Source organism: Dipodomys merriami, unplaced genomic scaffold (assembly GCF_024711535.1).
Source record: "Dipodomys merriami isolate MVZ:Mamm:240054 unplaced genomic scaffold, mDipMer1.0.p SCAF_184, whole genome shotgun sequence".
Classification (NCBI taxonomy): Eukaryota; Metazoa; Chordata; class Mammalia; order Rodentia; family Heteromyidae; genus Dipodomys; species Dipodomys merriami.
The window spans coordinates 1,769,658-1,784,417 of NW_027203204.1; the positions used below are offsets into that span (position 1 = coordinate 1,769,658).

Consider the following 14,760-nt stretch of genomic DNA (forward strand, 5'->3'; position numbering starts at 1 on the left):
ACTTTCTGTCTCAATGGTGTTAAGTACCTCATAGCAATGGGACTTATACAGTATTTGTCTTTTTCTAAGTAATTTACTTAACTAAGTATCAGATCCACAAGGTTTGTTTATGTTGTATCATTTGTCAGAATTGCCCTTTTAAAATCAGAATAATATTCTGTTGTATGCATATCACATTTTGCTTTTCCATTCTGATTGTGAACATGGGGGTGGCAACTTCTCTCTGAGACCCTGGTTTTCATGGTAATTCTATGTTTAGTTTTTTTTTTTTTTTAAAGAAAATCCATACTTTCCTCAATGTGTGCATCATAGTGCACGAAGGTTCATGTTTCTACACTTCCTCATTAACACTTGTCATTTTTGGGTGTAAGGTGGTTCAGTGTTTTATTTCACTAGTGGATGAAATTGTGTGGTATGTGTATGTTTAAATTTGGAGCCATTTTCCAACATGGATGTACATTTTACAATTTCTTTGTATATTTGGATACAAGTTCCTTTATCAGATCTTTCTGCTCTCCTCCTCCTCTTCCTCCTCCTTCTCTCCTCCTCCTCCTCCTCATCTTCATCCTCTTCCTCCTTTTGCCAGCATGCAGCTTTATCTTTTCTGAGTTTTTTGTTTGTTCATTTTTGGTTTGTTCATATCTTTTTAATGGTAGGATTTTAACTCAGGACCTCATGTTTGCTAGCCAAGCTGCACTGACCATTTGAGCCACAACCTAGCCCTTTCTGCTCTGGTTATTTTTCAGATAGGCCCTAGTGTTTATGTCCATGTTGGCTTGGTCCTGGTTCCTCCTATTTGCCTTTCTGTATAGATAATAGATAGGATGACAAGTATACACCACTGCACCCAGCTTGGTTAAGATGGGGTCTCCTTAACTTTTTGCTTAGGCTGGTTGAGAACCACAGTCTTTGCCTCCTAAATGTCTAGGGTTACAAGCATGAACCCCCACACATGGGTTACCTTTTCTTTTTCTTTCTTTCATAGAGACTTATTCTGCATCTAATATATAAATCTACATGAGGAGGAAATAGAGACATAACAGTAACCATCTGACATAGAATTGGGCCACAAGCAGGCTCAGGTAACTTTGGAGTCCACTGAATCAAACTCTTCTTTTTACAGATAAGGACACTGAGGGCCAGAGAGATTGAGTGACTTTTCCTCTGAAGTGTACAGAATCAATGGGATAACACTGCGATGATCTCTGGGTATGCCTGTTCATTTGGTCTGGAGTTGTGGCCTCAGATTCTTCAATGTCTATGAACCAGTTTCTTCTTTGTGGTTTCAAATTATATTTTTAGCCTGTCTAGAAGAGGGTGCAGCCTCTTCTAGACTTCTACCCTACTTGGGTAGCCGTGCAAGGACACAGCAATAGTTTTCTGATAAAAATCAGACAAATCAGACAAATAGGTAGCGGAAAGTCAGAACTTAAGAAGGAGCGGGTAGATAGACAACAGCTCCCTTCAGAGCTTTAGGAGTGTATGAAGTCCCGTGGATTTAGATAGCACTACATTCAAACTCTAATAATCACTGTATAGCAAATTAGCTTTGGAGGGACGCCACACCATTGATTCATTTTCCAGCTCCTCGCATCCATCAAAGTTTGTTCTCCTTTTCCATGAAATATAGTTGTTAGGACTTCAGTATTCAGGTGAGACCATGTGACTAATTTCTGGCCAATGGAACTGAATGGAAAGGTTTTATTACCAGTTCCAGGTCAGGCCCCTTACTCACCTCTCCCCACACCCTCTGTGTATGTATATGTGTGTGTTTCACTCACTCAACTGTATGCTGATGCCCATAGGAGCCTTGGAGGGAAGTACCAAAGATGGCAGAAAGTCTCCATTAATCTAGATGGAAATATAACTACATGGGATAGAGCCACCGGTCTCTTTCCCTCTACCACCAACTGAACCTCATGTGGCATGAGATTCTGGGGTTCACCTGTTGCCTTGTGAATAGTTACCTTTATCCAGTACAATCAATGACACAACATTTCACATCTCCGTAGAATAGTTGAATTAGAGCTGGTCAGGCAGAAGAAGAAGACAGTGTACCCTGAAGTCAAAGAAGCTCAGCAAGTGTTAGTTCATCCAGCAGTCTTTGTTGTTGTTGGTAGTGGTCATGGGGCTTGAACTCTGGGCCTGGGTGCTGTCCCTCAGCTCTTCAGCTCAAGGCTAGCACTCAACCACTTGAACCACAGCGCTACTTCTGGTTTTCTGTTGGTTTATTGGCGATACCAGTCTTATGGACTTTCCTGCCTGGGCTGGCTTTGAACCGTGATCCTCAGATCTCAGCCTCCTGAGTAGCTAGGATTACAAGCATGAGCCATCAGCGCCCAGCTCAGCAGTCAGTTTTAAGGTCAAGGTGTAGAGTGTGTGAAAGTTGCCCCCTTCTTCCCACAAAACAGCCAGAGAACAGAAACTTAAGAGTAGTCACATTTTATTACTTACAAAACATTACCTCAAAATATAGACTACCCCACGGACCCAAACTCCCTGCAATCACCAGACTCAAATAAACCATACTGTAAACTGTTTTCTGGAAGGAAATATTAACACTTGTTAAAAATCCCCTGAACAGAGACAAAACTTTTCCTTGGAGGTATTCCTACCCTCATTTTTTGCCAACTTCCAGATGAATAAAACAAAAGGTTTCTTTTTCTTCTTCTTCCAAAAAATATAATTTATCGTATAACATTTACAACTTGAAAAGGACTCCTAGGACATTTTCCCAAAGAATAGTAAGACGACATGGGCTTAATAATAGTGCCTGGTGTGGGCTGCCTCAAGGCCCCCCCCCACCATTTCCTCTGCTGGCTCGTGGAAATGGTGGGTTGATTCACGAGCCAGTCACATGGAATTCTGTCAGCTCCTCGCAAACGTTTCTGGAACTCAAGACTGTTTGGCAGTGGGCCTCTTGTACTTCTACTTTCTTGTTCTAGAGTGGTATGTGCAAAGACCACCCCTAGAGTGCTGACTGATGGATTTGTTGTTTGGTCTGGGAAGATGGAGAGACTTCCAAACTTCTAATGGTAGCAGGAGAGGAGAGTGAATGTGGTATGTAGGTGATATCCACCTTACCACTTACCTCCTAGGACCCAGAATGATTACCTCAGGGTGGGAGTGGTCCCACATCTGTAGGATGTCTACAGCAATGCAGAGCCACTGGTGGGCTAGTCACAGCCCTATTTCCTTCTCATCAGAGCTGCTACTTGGGTCCTTCGTAACTAGAGATCATGCAAAGTTTCTCTATGGGAACCACATGGGACATTAAGAAAGCTGGGCAACATAGAGATAAGGAATGGGTGATGATTGTCACTAAAAGGAGAGACAACAGCATGCCATCAGAGAAGACTCTGGGATTTCAGTGACCTTAGTCCAAACTGTAGTCCTGCCACTCTGTCTGGAAGACAATGGGTAGGTTCCTTCCTCATCTGTAATGGGATCTAAATTCACTGGACTTCCTGGATGGACTTGAGGGTTACCTAATGTGTCTGATGAGAAGGCATTGGATAAACAAAGGAAGGTCCAGAAGCCTCTGTGTCATTGTTAGAGGAACTCACAAGAGGGGTCCTAATGCTCTTTATGTTTGGGTCCTCTCATAAATTTGAGCATGTTAGCATTGTCTCTCTGCAAAGTACTTACGATCTTCCCTTCCACTGTGGTGCCTCATAAGCAAAGATCACAAATAATTCTACAGTGGAAATTGTGCTCTATCTAAGCACAGCAGACTTCCTGGGCTCCCTGATGGGGACAGAGCGTCTGATAGAGTGGAGGCTGTGGAACTGGAGAGTATGTTAGTGGGGAAAGAGCTATTACAGTGTCCAGACTGGGCTAGTTGAATCGAGTTTGGAGAGGGATAGAAATGGAGAAAACCAGGTCAGGTAAGTGTTTATGCCATTCCTTCCCTTGACTTCTCAGATCACACATATTGCTGTTATTCTGGTTAAAATCAACTCCTTACTCCTCTGTTTTACAGGAATCTAGCCGGTTCGCCTTTGCTGCTGAAGATTCAGCATTGACCCTAAGTTTTCAGAAAGAAAACCAGGGTCCATGGACTCCCAGGGAGGAAACCAGACAAAAAGACACACTGGCAGATGCTAGCCAGGCCTGGCCCACAGCTTGTGGATGCTCAGTGGTTTCCAGCCCCTAGTGCTGGGAGTAGGTAAAACCTGTTGGTCACCTCTATCCTGCCTGGGTATGTATGCAGAGCTTGGGGTCCATCTGCCTGGAGGCAGCCCCCAAACCCAGGAGAGGGTGGGAGTCCAAGGCCTTAGTCTTCCAGATGTCTGATTGTGGTGTTTTTTTTTCCCCTCAGCTTTTGTTCAGCCAGAGATAATGTTAATATTCTCCAGGGGCAGGTTTTGTCAGGGCACTAGAAGAATGGGGATTTTCTCTCCAAATAACAATGAGAATTTATTCTGAGCCTTTGTGATAAGAAATGAGAAAGAAAATCATTCCTAGAGGCAAGAGGAGCAGAAAACTATCTCCATGAAAAGGCACAGACTTCTCATTATGCATTATTAGTCTCTCAATAAGCATTTTCTCAAGCTCATTCTTGGGTTTAAAATAAAGCAGTGCTTAAGACTCAGATGATCCCAGCTGTGGTTTGCACAAGGAGGGAAGACGGGCCTGGATGAGCTCTCTGAGCTTCTCAGGCCCCGCACCAGCGGCTCCCCTGCTGTAATTTGTCATGCTCTGTTTGCTACATGCTGTCTTTTGGGGTACCTGTGACAGGTGAAGCCCTGTAAAAAGGAATTGCTGTTGCTTTAGTAACCTCCCCCTCCTCTGCATGCCAAAGGGCATCAAGACAGATGTGCTAAAATCACTGTGGAGTATGATGGCATCCTTGGAGCAATGGAAATAGTTCTTCCATGAGATGGTTGTGAAGTTAGAACTGCAGGACTCACAAGATAAATATCAGTGCTTCCTGCTTTCCCTTTGATTAACTAAAGAGTCAACAAAATGTAAGCCTCTTGGGTGCAGCATTGAATACACAGAGAAAGACAAAAAGAAGCAGGAATCATCTATATTCTGCCAGGTTTAGTGAAGAATCAACCCTTACATACAGGAAATGTGTGTGGATGGGGCTGTGGAAGTCTTGGCTGTGCTGAGTGAGCAGAAGCTTTCAGGTAAAGCAGGGAGTCTGGGACTTGGGTGGCCCCTGAGCTTGGTGGATAAAGGGTCAATAACCCATTTCTCTGGGCAAGCTAAAGATCCTCTTTGTACCTCGTAGGAGAAAAGGTGATGACAGTAGTAACTCTATCATGGCGCTGCTATGTATGCAAAGCAAGTCAGTCCAAGGCCCGGCCATTAGGGACCCATGAGCACCTGCTCATGTATAGATACTAGTGATTTGATGTCTGGACAAAATTTGGGGAAACAATTTTGTCTCATTTCTCTTTCCTGTGCTCGTGTTGGCCTATCCCTCCATCTCTTCTTTTCCCTCCATCTTCCTGCCTCCAGTCTTAATATTTTTCTTCCCTATCCTCTCAAAGCTAAAGCTTGGGTAGGAGGTGCCTCATTCCTGAGAAAGGAGTCCACCTTTGCAGCCTTGCTGGCGGGGGTGCTGTTTTGGGGGCTGCTCCTCTTTCTCCAGATGCTTCCATGCTGAGCACAGCCACTGACTGGCTCCAGCTTGGTTTCGGTCCTCTCTTTTCTTCTTGTTCTAGTATACCTACCATGTACTGTTCCTCTTGTGCCTAATAAGCACGCCAAAACCTGAGTTTGCCACCTTCCTTATACACAAAATCAGCCAGTTGGCTTCCCTCTCTCAAATTCCCAGTTCTCCCAGCTGTGAACTCTCTACTGTCTGGCTCATCTAAAAGTACTCGTATCTCATTTTGTGGGCTTAATCCAAGTCCTCACTCCTGGGGTATTGCAGGCCTTTCTCGGTCTGTTGCTCCCACTTCAGTCCTATTCTTTTACCAAGTCGTGTTGCTGCTTAATGGAAACCCACTGTAGTTAATTATTTCCTCCATTTAAGAAAAGCACAATTCATGTCATCTATCCCGAGGACATTTGGATTCACAGAGAAGAATGTCATTGCAGCTGTGCTTGTTTGCAAAGACCCACACACCCCTGGAATCACACCATGGACTTCATCAGGAGCCTTAAATCATGCTTGATGTAAGGGTATTACACCCGCTCAACTCAGATGCTTTCCATCTACCGTTCTGCAGTTTTGCCATCAGAGCTGTCTCCAATTTCTCAGTCCTCCCCCAGTAGAGCTGAGAGCTGTGCTCTGTGTAAAAGTAAGCAGGTCTGCCATAGAAAGTACCTGGTTATCTTTAATGCCTCCATTGGATTCCTGCTCAGGAAATGCCACAGAGAGACTTAGTTATGTGGGAAGAGGAAGAAAGGCTAGATTCTGTGTGTCTTACAGTGATGACTTATGATACACACCTTTTCAATGACTTTTGGTTAGCCTAACAACTAAAGACGTATCTTTTCAGGCCCCTAATATTCTCTCAGTGTGGCAGGGCAGGTCTAATTTGCCATTGTATGTGTATGTGTGTGTGTGTGTGTGTATATGTGTGTGTGTGTAAGAGAGTATGTATGCATTTGATGTTTCTGTGTGCTTTCTCTGCTTTCTCTTTGTACTACAACTCTTTCCTTCCTGGTAACACAAAGAATTCTGGTTGCTTTTTGTGGTACCTAATACATTATTCTCCATTCAAATGAATACTGTTACCTGACTCCCATTCCAAGTCTTGGGGATTCCAGATTCACAGAAGAATAGAGCCTTCTTACAAAATCTGGAGTATGATTGCAATTCTACTTTTGAAGTACCCGCTTCCCAAAGGAATAGCCAGTGATGGATGCCACTGTCAGAACCCCAGATGCATGCACTCACACATACATCAGCCAGGAAATTACCTAAACAGTTCACGCAGCAGGCCACAGCTGACTCACCCATTTGCTCCCCTATGGGAAGAGAGGTGTCAGGAAACCCAGGGCAGCAGCAGGAAACAAGACGAAGGAAAGGGAGTTAGAATTGGATTAGGTTCTTGCAGGTCCTCCTGGGGTTTCCTTCCTCCTCTGTTGAGGGCAACAGCAGGCTAAGGTTTGGAGTTGTGGAGTTAGACACAACCTTGTGTGACCAGGATCATGTGAGGTTTTGGGGGGGAGCATTTGTGTGCTGTCTGCTTGTTTTGCATGGTGTGTGTGTAAATGGAAGCATACAGCTCTAGACACAGACCTTTATCCTATATAGGAACACGTGGTGTCTACATTTTCCTTAGGGATTTACCTAGGCTAAGCTCACACTATGACATTTAGCCTCTCTGGAGGGTGAGTCTATGTTGACTTCAGCAGTATGGGGCCGAAGAGGCTGGTTACTAAGATGTCTGAAAAGTCAGGGTACTATGAGGGTGGAAGAGTAGAAGGCAGTCCAGCAGGCCCACCAGGAACTTGTGAGTGGAAGGTTTTATCGGTAGCGGCAGGCCAGAGCATTGACATTCTTGACCACATAAAAACCCATGGTGACTGGAGGGATGACCAATGTCCGGCCAGCCCGCAGGGGGCGGGGCTTCAGTTCTGGGAGGGTCCCATCATCCACCATCACTAAGGGCTGGCCATTCAGCTGCACTGACCTATAATGGGGAGAAGAAAAAAGTAACCAGTATAGGACTCATTATCATATTATCCAGGCAACATGACAACGAAAGTCTGGTCAGCCCTGGCTTGCCTATCCATCTACTCTATATGATAAGTGTCCAACCTATCTATCACCTACCTGTCTATTAATATGTCTGTCTGTTGGTCTATCTATCTATCTATCTATCTATCTATCTATCTATCTATCTATCTATCTATCTATCTATCTATCTGTCTATCTATGCTTGTTGGTTCTGGAACTTGAACTCAGGATTCATCTATCTATCTATCTATCTATCTATCTATCTATCTATCTATCTATCTATCTATCTATCTATCTGCCTATCTATCTATAAATTCTGGTACTAGAACTTGAACTCAGGATCTCAAGTTCTCTCTTGGCTTTTTTGCTCAAGGCTAGAGTTCTACCAACTTAAAACACACCTCCATTTCTGGCTTTTTGATAACAAATTGGAGAAAAGAATCTCAAGGAGTTTTCTGTCCAGGCTAGCTTCAATCTCTGCTCCTCAGATCTCAACTTTCTGAGTAGCTAGGAAGTTGAGTGCACTATTAGCAGACTGGCTCAATCAGCATTTACTGCCACTGGCTCTTCCCAGACACTGACTTACCTGCTTCACTGTCAGAATTCATCCTATATCCTGACAAGCTTCTAAGGCAAGGAACTACTACTATCCCCATGTTTACTTTGAGCAGCTAAGTGACTTGGCTAAGGTCTAGAAGCCAGGATTTGAATCTAGGGATTCTGTTCCCATAGCTGCCTAATATAGGCCAGTGAAAAGACTCTGATATGGAAGCGGGGAATTTTCCCCGAAGCTGTAAAGTCATACTTGCTGCTCAGGCAGACTTCACTACCTTGACAGAGGTTTCCCCAGGATGCACAGGCTTTCAAGGGTTTCAGGAACTTCCCATCTCATTTACTTGCATTTTTCCTGGACAGATTTGAAAGATGAGAGACCTGTCACCTGCCTAAGGTTATTCTGAAAGGGGACAGAGACTTAGCTAACAACTCGGCTTTTTCAAATCTAAGAATGCATTTTGTATTTAATATTTAACAGATGTTTTCTCACTTTTGCAACATAACAAAGAGGGTGATAAAGTTGGTATGTGAGATCACAGTCCACCTCCTCTGCTTGCTTCCAATCTTTTTGTAGAACTAGATATTCTCAGCTAGAGAAGGGGGATCATATCCATAGCATGCCATGAGAGAAAAGAGAAATGATGTATCTGGTACTGACTCCAGACTTCCCAGCTATTCCGGATGCACCCAGGGGAAGGCCAGTTTTATGAGCCAGTAGAAACGGCCCAAATCAAGCCACCAGGTGGAAATAAGGTTGTAATGTCGCCTCTGAAAATCAGGCTTGCCTGGTGACGACTGTCTTTGTGTTTTGCCTAACCTCTGAGCTGTAAGGAGAGAAAAATGTCATAAAAGGAAATGGAGGTTTTTGTTTGCTGTACCTTCTGTGCTGAGGAGGGTGCGGGAGGGAGAACACCAGACTCATACCCAATAGAGTGGTGAATTCCCAGAGGTAAGTACGTTGGAAATGGTTCCCAAAGGAGAGCTAGGCAGAGAAGAGCTCCGGGCTCGGTCCCACATGGATAAGCTTGGGCGGGTCCGGATCTGACTGGGAGAGAGGGAGCATCTCCCTCTTGTTAAAATGACTGAGGAACAGCGGAACAAGCAGGAAACGCCTAGATGCATAGCCAGGCCTGCTCTGGATGGTACAGGGGCGATGGGAGAATGTGATCTGAGCATTGACCTCATCTAATATGCAAGGAGCTTTGGCTTTCAAATGTCAGGAAGCTTTTGCTGCCTCCCTGGTGAACACAGTTTGCTTCTCAGGGTAGGATGAAAGGAAAGGAGGAAGGACTCAGTTGTAAAACAATCCCAGACAGCTTGTGTCTCCACAGTGTGTTTTCATTATTTTGTTTCAGGTGATGTAAGAATCCCACAACCAGACATAAGCATAGTCAAATATAAAGTTCAGTGATACCAATTAACCTTTCCAGCACATACTCAAACTTATATAATTCCTCTGCTTGCCAACCTTCAATTGTCTCTCTTACATACAGAGCTAGGTGTAAGGAATTAGGCAATGGGTTTTAGAATAAGATGACCCCAGAAGGCTGACATCTTTCGATTCTAGAAAGTACAAAACGATGTGTGATAAGTAACCCTTTTGAAAGCTTGCCAGTAACAAGCAGCTATCCTGGAACAGGTTCTATTTGGATGTCCTCATTGGTTGGTTTGAACTCTTAACTGGAGTTAGGATCCAGGAAGCATAGTCAAGACATTGGGCTGCAATCTTGAACTCTAGCTTGCTTGATGCCTTTAGCAAATCCCTTAACCTCATGGCCCTGCAGCTTTAGCATCTGTAAGAATGTTACATAAGCTGTGGTGTGAATGAGATGAGCTAAGAATACGACAGTGCTTTATAAGCTTAAAGAACTAGGTAAGCAAGGGATGGGATTTTGTTGCTCATTTTTTTTTGTGGTCCTTGTGGACAGATATATTTTTGGGTCCTTATCAGACATGACTGCTCTGTGGGGCAGGTGTTCTTCATGGCTGCCTCCTGAAAACCTTCCCTCCCTTTCCCTCATGACTGCTCTCTTCCCAGGCTGACTTCCATTTCTGCCTGTGGTTTCCTGTTGAGGAGGAATCATTCACCCCACCACCTGACTCTCAGGCATGGAAGTTCCCCTATGCTTTGCACTTGGATTCTCTTCTCCCTGGGTGCTATGGCCTCCACCCACACCTGATTCTTACCTTCAGATCCATGCTTCCCAAAGCCCATCTCTAGCCTAGATCCTTCTTCTAGACTTATACATTTCCACTTGGCAACCCTCAAGGAACTCATGAGTCACAGGATGCAATTCAATCTTCTCCAACCATGTACCTATCTCTGCTTTTTTTTTTAAAAAAAAATCTGTGATGGACTGTGAATTGGTGGCTTATATCCATAATCCTAGCTACTCAGAAGGCTGAGATCTAAGGATCTCAGTTCGAAGCCAGCCTAGGCAGGAAAGTCTGTGAGTGTCTTATTTCCACTAAACTATCAAAAAAAGCTGGAAGTAGAGCTATAACTGAAGTGGTAGAATGCTACTCTTGAGCAAAAGAAGCTCAGAGACAGTGCCCATGCCCTGAGTTTACACAGAGACACACACACACACAGACACACACACACAGACACACACACACACACACAGCCCCTAAACACAATCCATGATGGCACTCCTGTTTATCTAGTTGAGAGCCATCTCAAGGCATAGAGATGCCACATTCCTCAGCATGGCTTTGAGTAGTAGCCCAGGACGCATCACATCATGGGTGACTGCTCCTGGAAGGCTTGCAAGCGTGTGGACAGTCAACTGATTGGAGCCAGGTTTGTACTGGAACAGAAATCCAGTCAGAGGAGTGAGATGACCACAGGGAGAGCTCATACAAGTGGTACGGAACATCTGAATGGGTCTGGAGAATGATATGGCCTGCAGGCTGTCCAGGGATGTCCCAGTGAGACCTTATTAACCCCTGAACAATCCACCCGAGGTGATACCCTCCTGTGGGACCCCTCTTATCTAGCTAGAGGTCTGCTTCAGTGAACCTTTGCCACTTTCCTTCTCCCTCCATGTCTGTGCATTCATTCTTGGAGACCTTAGAGACAGAGGACCTCATCCAGCAGCTACAATTTTTCAGTACTACAATCACTCAAGATAGAACACTAGGGGCCTTCTGAGACTTCTCCTCCTATTGCCACATCTGGGGTCACTCAGTCACATCAACTCTGTTTCACTATGGATCAGTTCGGCTCAGTTCTCTTCCTGTCTGAACATGCCCCAACTAGCTTGTGGCGTTGTTAACAGTGATCTGCCATCATGACACTGCTTCAAACTCCCCAGCAACTCCTCCCCTTCCACTCATCTCAGACCCTGCCAGTTCTCTGGGGCTCCAACCCCACACTGTGGACCATAAACTTTGGAAGTGTGCTTAGGGTAAGTTGAGAGCAATTTTAAAGAGTTTATCAATACATCTACAAACGTTATTTCAGAAAAAATATTTTAAAAAGGTCTTCCACGTAGGGCAAATATTTTTTTGAATTAAAAACAATGTGAAGTAGATATGTATAGTAGAAATTAAAATACACAAGGTCATTTGACAGGGTAGTAAAATTGTTTTTCGTAACAAAAATGTCAGTGGACACTGTTGGAATGAATAAGATGCAAGTTCATTTAAATTATCCATCGATTCTTTTGTGGTTGGGAGAAAGGAGTTATTATGTACTTTGAAAAAGAGACAATGACTCTGATGTAGGAAGGTCATGCCATTTGCTGGCATTTCCAAGGAACCCTCTTCCTTGAACAGGATGAGCATCCTTGCCCACAGGACCAAATCCAATGGCTTCCAGTCATTGCAGGGGGTGTTCCCTGCACCCGGAAGGCAGTTAGCCTTCCTCCATCAGACCAAGTGTAATGGACTCTTGAAGAGCCTACTCAGGTTCTGCCTGCTCTCGCTCCTAAATGGGCTAGATTAGTAGTCCTACTTGTCATTAACCTCAAACTTACCTAGGACTCTTCTCTCTCATAATTGCTCAGTCCCTCATTGAATTCTCAGTGCCCAAAGGTCCAGAGCAGGGAATTAAATACATTCTGAATAAGTGAACAGACTTTTAAGGCTCTTTTTATTTCTGGGCTTCCTGGGTTAGTCTCTCCAGCTCTGAAGAGGCTCAGAGAGATTCACCAAGAGTCTTTGTAAGATTCCATTAATATACCAATTACTCTGGCTCTTAGATAGAGATGTTAGATAGGATCTGAAGGCTCACCACTCCTCCAAGTCATTCACTAGATACCTTATCCCAATCTGACACCAGGCCATTGATTCCTGCTAGGGTTTTTGCTTTTTTTAATATTCCTAAAAAAGATCTATAGGATCAGATCTTAGCTAAGCTAGCAGGAGTTAATTTTGTGAGTTCCGTTCAGTGAGACTTGAAGTCTTCATCTGTTCTTAGCTACAAATTCCTTCCTTTTAAACATGGAAAGAGTGCTTTGTCACCTCATTCTTTTTCATATTTAACTTGTTACCCAGTGAAATCACACCATGTTAGATATGACAATAATCTTCAATTATATACATTTATGAACATACTGTTAAGTTCGCAAATGATCACATTACTGGTTTTAAAAGTCTCTGATTTTTGAAGCACTATTCGTGTCTCTTCATTTCTTTCCTTCAGGCTAGGTGTTAGCATCTGCATATCAATGTTCAGAGGGGGTCTAAAACCCCCACTCACAAAGTCTGTGATTAGAAGGGCGGAGAGAAGCACTGCTGCACTTAACCCAGTCCTACCCACCTCCTAAGCCACAGTAATTGCTAAAAAGCCCAGTGAGATATGCAAGGCAGTGTTACTGTTTTTGTAACTTCATTATTGAGACAAAGGTCAGAGAGGTTAAGTGGCCTAGGCAAGGTCATGTAGCTCTAAGTGGCTAAGCCAGGTCTCAAATACTGGCCTGTTGGTCACCTTTCTACCATTTCCTGTCCAGTTCCAGGTGTCGCTCACCAAGATCACATTTCTTTCTTTGAAAATCTTTCTTATCAGATTTTCATAAAATGCCGGGACCTCCTTCCTGACCCGTAACTCTTCAAACCAAATGCTCAATGATCTGGGTAGCAGTTGAATTATTTCTCCTTAAGTCTGTCGCTTGGCTGAACTGCTGAGGATATTTAAATTATCCAAATATTAGGACAAGTGCATTTGATCGCCAACTGTTTTTACAAAGTTTGAATGACATTCTAATTTCTAAACTTGTTTTCTTAGTGTTATTGGTTATTTGAAATGGGATTTGGTGTGTCCATTTGGAGTCAAGCCCTCTGCTGCCCAGATCTCTGAGGGAGCTTCCTGGCTGGGTCAGGCCTCCTCTCCTTGGTTGTCTATAATCTCTGGTCTCTATGTCTTATCATGGGCCTTGATAGCCATGGGTATTTAGGTAAGGGTTTAACTCTTCTGCAAGTCTGATGAGCCTGACCTTTTCCAATCTTGAAGCTGATTTGCTGGCCTATGGGGAGACTTTTTGAGGACATGTGTGTGTGTGTGTGTGTGTGTGTGTGTGTGTGTGTGTGTGTGTGTGTGTGTGTGTGTGTGTGTGTGTGTTAATTGGAACAGTCTGGGAGCTGGTATTTGGTTCAGTCTAATTCTGCCTCAACCATTTAGAGAGTTATTTGCCTACTCAGATCCTAGGGTTTCAATGTCTGTAAAAGGACAAAGAGGTAATGGACCAGGTGAACCCTAAGATCCCTTTTGGCTTGATTAACTTTCAGCCAGGCTGCTTGTACCAACAGCAAGCTTAAGGCAAAGTTTAACATCAAATTTAGAATGAGCCTACACAAACAGAAATGTGATCATGACATTCCCCTGGCCAAATTGTTCAGTGACTTTGGACTGCTCTGAGAACATTGTCCAAAGTTCCTATGAACAGGCCCTTAAAAAAAAATCCTCTTCTTTGGCCCCTAGATGGTCCTAGTGGCTTCTATCCATTCTAATGTCCAAACACCTTTTCATTTCACTCTGCCATTTCTTGGCCTACAACTTCTCCAAATCTCAGGGTCTTTCCTAGAATCTTCCTCAGACTCTGCCCCCTTCCTTTGGCCTGCCTATCTCTGACTTCCAAAGTATACCCAGATTACCCAGTGCCTCATGGTGTACTGGACAGTGACATTTGTCAAGTCTCTCCACGGCACAGGACAGACAGCATATACCTGTCTTACCCTTTAGACGCCCGTCCACCCACTCACAAAGCAGGTAGTCAATAAAAGACAAGTATGAATATGTAGGCAGAAGACCAATTTGGAAGGACAGAAACTGAATTTTGATCGGGATTGCACTTGAAACGTGCAGATAGTCTAACACATGATCAGCAAATCTTCGTCTACTTCTGGATTGTTAGAGAGAAAGAAGGGAGGAGGGGGAACAGGGGGAGGGAAGGGGGGCGGAGGACGGGAGGGAGACTGAAGAACCCTGCGCGTTTGCGCCTGTGCGTGCGCGTGCGCGTGCGCAGGTACCCCGGGAACACCAGCCCTCCCTGCACTCTCCTGGGCGCCACTAGAGGTCACTCTTGTCCTACACAACGGCTCCTGGAGAGCCAGCCTTC

General features: G+C 44.2%; 1 protein-coding gene across 1 annotated transcript in view; it reads right to left on the reverse strand.

The window, feature by feature from the left end:
• Positions 1–2,470: 2,470 nt before the first annotated feature.
• The window catches only part of LOC138830143 (inactive heparanase-2), a 444,295-nt gene continuing 432,005 nt past the window's right edge, over positions 2,471–14,760 (reverse strand). Inside the window, exon 12 of the mRNA XM_070026578.1 lies at positions 2,471–7,598. Within this exon, the coding sequence (XP_069882679.1) occupies positions 7,433–7,598 (166 nt within the window). The 3' untranslated portion in view covers positions 2,471–7,432. The remainder of the gene's footprint in view (positions 7,599–14,760) is intronic.